This window comes from Neltuma alba, unplaced genomic scaffold (assembly GCF_004799145.2).
Source record: "Neltuma alba isolate B1F8T4 unplaced genomic scaffold, ASM479914v2 tig00011050_pilon, whole genome shotgun sequence".
In the NCBI taxonomy this organism is placed as follows: domain Eukaryota; kingdom Viridiplantae; phylum Streptophyta; class Magnoliopsida; order Fabales; family Fabaceae; genus Neltuma; species Neltuma alba.
Genome location: NW_021635797.1, coordinates 34,713 through 39,081, shown reverse-complemented (window position 1 = coordinate 39,081; position 4,369 = coordinate 34,713). Strand labels below are relative to the sequence as shown.

Genomic DNA, 4,369 nt, shown 5'->3' with positions numbered 1-4,369 from the left:
CGCTCACCCTCATCCCTTAAATTGCAGATAATTAACAAGCGAAATATGAATTACTAGTTCTAATTTTTAATATAAAAACTAGTTAAAAATTAAATTTAATCCTAAATATAAAAACTTAATTCAGTATCTCTTATCTTTTTTTTAAATATTCTTATTAATTATAAAAAAATGTAAGTAATTCCGGTTATTTAATATACATAATTTTTAAAAAAATAATTCATATTTATAACAAATAACTAATTTAACTTTCACTAAAAAAAAATAACTAATTTAACTAATTTTTTTTAATATTTATGAATTAGTTATCAACTCTTTTCATATTAAAGAGAGAAGGTGACACAGCATCGGTCATCCGTCACTTTCTATTCATCTCTCCCTTTTTTTCTGGTTTATTAAAAACGAACCTTAAGAACATACTCGAGCTTTCATATTGCTTACAACAGATTCACCGTGTAAACATACATGTACTCGCTCTCCAGCAGCTCCCCCACAGCACAAAACCCGCCATCCTCGCTCCCCCCCCCCCCCCCCCCCCCCAAAAAAAATTTTTCATCTCACATCCATCCAATCAGACCCCCAATAAAACAGGCTCAAGAGTGCTTTTCCACGAAAAGACCTAAATTGCTGGAGAAAAGAGCAGGAAAAACTAGCAATAAGCATCTTATTTATCCGACTTCGATTTCCATCCTGCGCTCCCCAACACGAAGACAATAAAAAAAAAATTTAAAAAGGGACAAAAATACACCTACTCAACTCAAAATGATATAAATTATTTTGACATTACAAAAATAATCAAAGCCCTTACAAAAGTAATCAGCATGGCAATTTTTTTTGTCATTTTCTCTTAAAAATGGAATTAAAAACTTTTAAATATTTGTTTACCCGTTCATATTGCATCTTCTCTTTACTCAGATTTTACGCCCAACTTCTCCAGTTTTTCAAGTTGAACTCATTCCAATTTCCCATTAAAAATTGGACTGATTTAAAAAGTTAGGCATAAATATGAAGCCTAGTTTTCAGCTCAGAAAAGGAGAAAATACAGCCGCAAGTGATTATACCGGCGTAGAATCAACTCTTGAAAAAAATGTGCAAATCAAACAATTTTGTATCCAAAAACCTCTGTTTCGCTAGATCCCGAAGGCAACCTCCCAACCGACATGAATGAAAACTAGCAACAAATTAAACTAAACTAGTAAACTCCCAGATCCCAGAATCACAACCCTCAACAACTTCAAACCGAACCAAACTCCTCTGAAGGACTCCAGACAAAACAGACCTCTCAATAGCATTTTCCATGACATGACACAATCCAAAGACTGAACATCCCAAGATGAGGGCAGAAAAGAGGAACCAAGCCTTGCCATGTTCCTAAGTAGCAGGAAATAATCAAATATGAAAATATTATACTTAAGCTGACGAGGATGCAGGCTCATCACCTTTCTCTCCTGCATCTTTCTTCTCTGTCTCTTTCTTCTCAGATTCTTCCTTCTCTGTCTCTTTCTTTTCAGTGTCTTTATTCTCCGTATCTTTCTTCTCTGCTTCTTCCTTCTCTTTAACACTCAAGTTCTCAAGGAGACCCGCAGCAGCAGTTGCATCCTTGTTTTCCTCTTTACTCTTCTGGGATTCAGCAATCTCTTGGAACTTTTCCATGAAGGTTTTGCAATCTATTGGAGAAGACAAAGCGCCAGTTAGTATATGAAGATACAAAAGATAATAATGTTTTTCAGTGGCAACGCAAAACATCATATTCTTGCCTATACTCTTGTCTGGATCAAAAGAAATGCAAATTATACAACTATTCAATACCCCACCCTCATCCATGACTGCATTAACACACTGCAGACAACCCAAAAAGGGGGGAAAGAAGCTAAAATTTGTGCACATCATTACATGGATCACATGCAAATCACTAAGCAAGGAACATAACATCCTTCATTCACTCTCCTTTGAATGTGATCATAAACCATTTCACTTCAAACACTGAGACAATATAATGAACTCTTGATAAAGTAAGAAAAATATTAAAAATATAAGGTTGCAACTCTAGAAAGTCTGCACGTCATCATGTAAGGTGAGAATGCCTATGTGTACCCACATTTCAACTGGGTCCCAGACCACGAGGCTTCTAAGAACTATCAACACTAATAAAATGGATTGTGAAACAGCTCCATTACTCTCTTCTAACGCCTCGAGACCATCATTATGATGAGCTTAAATTAATATCCAAAACCTCAACATCCATCTTATTGTGGTGATCCGTGAACCTGTTTTTATTTCAGTTCAAATATATAACAAACTACTGAAATCAGCTTCCTTCAGTGAAGTCATAAAACTCCAGTGGGCATGGCTAAATAACAGAGCTCCATAGATGAAGTCTAAAAGACAACATGAAAAACAAAATCCTATAACTTGTGATCATAATTACAGAAATCTATGAGACCTATGAAATAGAATACATAAGGCATGTAGTTCTCCTGAAAATTTTGTCTTAATTATCAACAGTGTAGTACGTGGCAAGCAAACATTTTAACATTAGACCACATAAAGATCACCCCTTCATTGGTTTTAGGGGAGTGGGCAGAACATTACTAAATGTCACACATCCGATGTGGGCAGTTAATTCATAGTATACCAAGAATAAAGCAGAATGACAAGTTTGAACCTCTTAGGAACATGATCTACATAATTACGCATTACTAAGTGAAGATCGTCTACCAAAATATCCCTTTTTGAACCAAACAAATACAAAGGAGGAAGACTACGATTGCCACCACAATTAATCAAAGATTAAATTTCCAGACGATCAGAGAAACTATACTCGCCATACACAAATAACAAAATCAGCTTGAACTGTAAGAGCCAGTAAACCTAAGGAACAATAGCTGTAATATATATTACTCCTCCTGTCCTAAATGTAAGATCCATAATGGTTCTTCCATTTAGGAGCAGACGAGCAGCATAGTATTCAACAGATAGTTCGAACTGAATTTCACATAACCCAAACGCGCAAACATACTTTCAATTGACGCAAATCGAATGCAGAAAAGCTCATCCTTTAGTTCACCATCGGCATAATCACTCGCGTGCCAAACACAAGATTTTTCGTTCCCAGCATGTTCTTGCACCGTCATTGATGGTATAACTGCAAGGGATGACAAGGAAACATGCTATTTAATACAAGAAGATCAAAAAGCAAAAGAACTGGAGATAAAACGGATCAAGAAGCAGACTTACTGAGATGATTAGCGCAGATCTTAAGGGTTTTCGATTGCCTCATCACTAATCTAACTTTTCCAGTAGCCTTGTGCTTCAGAAACTTCACAGTACCCGCGCCTCTCTCCTTCCACTGGTTCCCATCCTTATCAAATCGGTAAAGCTTCGATTTTCTATAATTGAGCAAAAAAACCTAGATTTTCAGCAACTAAACAACTCAAACCCTAATAACTAATAAGATAGGGGGGGGATACTCCATAATTATTTGCTCACAAGTCGAGAAGAACATCCTCCTCTTCTTCGCCGGTAGAGACGGCAACTTCCTCGAGTTTAACAATCGGGGCAACTTGAGCCCCGGTGTCCTCGTCCTCGCCGGCGGGGGCCTCCTCCTCTTCACGGTGTTCGGGCTCGGCGCTGGACATGTTGGGATTTAGAAAGAAACGATTATTTGCTAGGGTTAGAGACGGAACTGATCAGTAACGGAGACGGCGAAGTGCAAAGAGAAACCAAGCAAGCAACCGGGCGTTATATGGAGAGTTCGAACAGCGAAAAAGTGCTGAAAAGGAACGCAGTCATCAGCTTGACCGTCAGATGATTGCCACGTTGTTCAGTTATTTGATGTCGGTTGACCAATGGTTCAGATCTGCTAACAACTTGAAATTTTTAAAAGATTTATTTTCACCTAAAAAAATTGGGAAAATTAATCTTTTGGTCCTTATAGTTTTTACTCATGTGTAACTCAGTCCTATACTTTGACTCGGTGTAATTCAGTCCCTCTAGTTTTAACTCGTTTGTAACTCAGTCCTTGAAGTTTGATTCGCTGCAACTCAGTCCCTATAGTTTTATCTATTTTATAATTTAGTCCTTGTATTTTTGAAAAATAAAATTATATATATAATAAAAGGAGAGATTAAATTATAAAATGGTTAAAACTATAGGGATCGAGTTACAGCGAGTCAAATTTCAAGGACTGAGTTACAACCGAGTCAAAACTAGAGGGACTGAGTTGTACCGAGTCAAAGTACAGGGACTGAGTTATAAATTAGTGAAAACTATAGGGATCAAAAGATTAATTTCTCAAAAAAATTTAATGATTAACTAAATATGGGCCCGCACCTCACTAAAATTGCCTGATGAGCCATGCCACCGTTCAATG

The 4,369-nt window shown here is 36.9% G+C and overlaps 1 protein-coding gene across 1 annotated transcript; it reads right to left on the bottom strand.

Moving 5' to 3' along the window:
- Positions 1–1,052: 1,052 nt before the first annotated feature.
- On the bottom strand, positions 1,053–3,662 carry LOC114760919 (ran-binding protein 1 homolog b). Its single transcript, XM_028950227.1, has 4 exons — positions 3,487–3,662; positions 3,235–3,386; positions 3,017–3,142; positions 1,053–1,664 (listed from the first exon to the last, which is right to left on the bottom strand). Exons 1-4 carry the CDS (start codon positions 3,633–3,635, stop codon positions 1,408–1,410), a joined length of 684 nt encoding a protein of 227 aa, XP_028806060.1. The 5' UTR covers positions 3,636–3,662; the 3' UTR covers positions 1,053–1,407.
- Positions 3,663–4,369: the final 707 nt, after the last annotated feature.

Excerpts from the sequence above, each read along its gene's own strand:
- LOC114760919 (XM_028950227.1), bottom strand. The coding sequence starts at position 3,635 with ATGTCCAGCGCCGAGCCCGAACACCGTGAAGAGGAGGAGGCCCCCGCC. Across the intron at positions 3,387-3,486 it reads GAGGATGTTCTTCTCGACTT|AAAATCGAAGCTTTACCGAT; the intron begins GTGAGCAAATAA and ends GCTCAATTATAG. Across the intron at positions 1,665-3,016 it reads TCGATTTGCGTCAATTGAAA|ATTGCAAAACCTTCATGGAA; the intron begins GTATGTTTGCGC and ends CTTCTCCAATAG.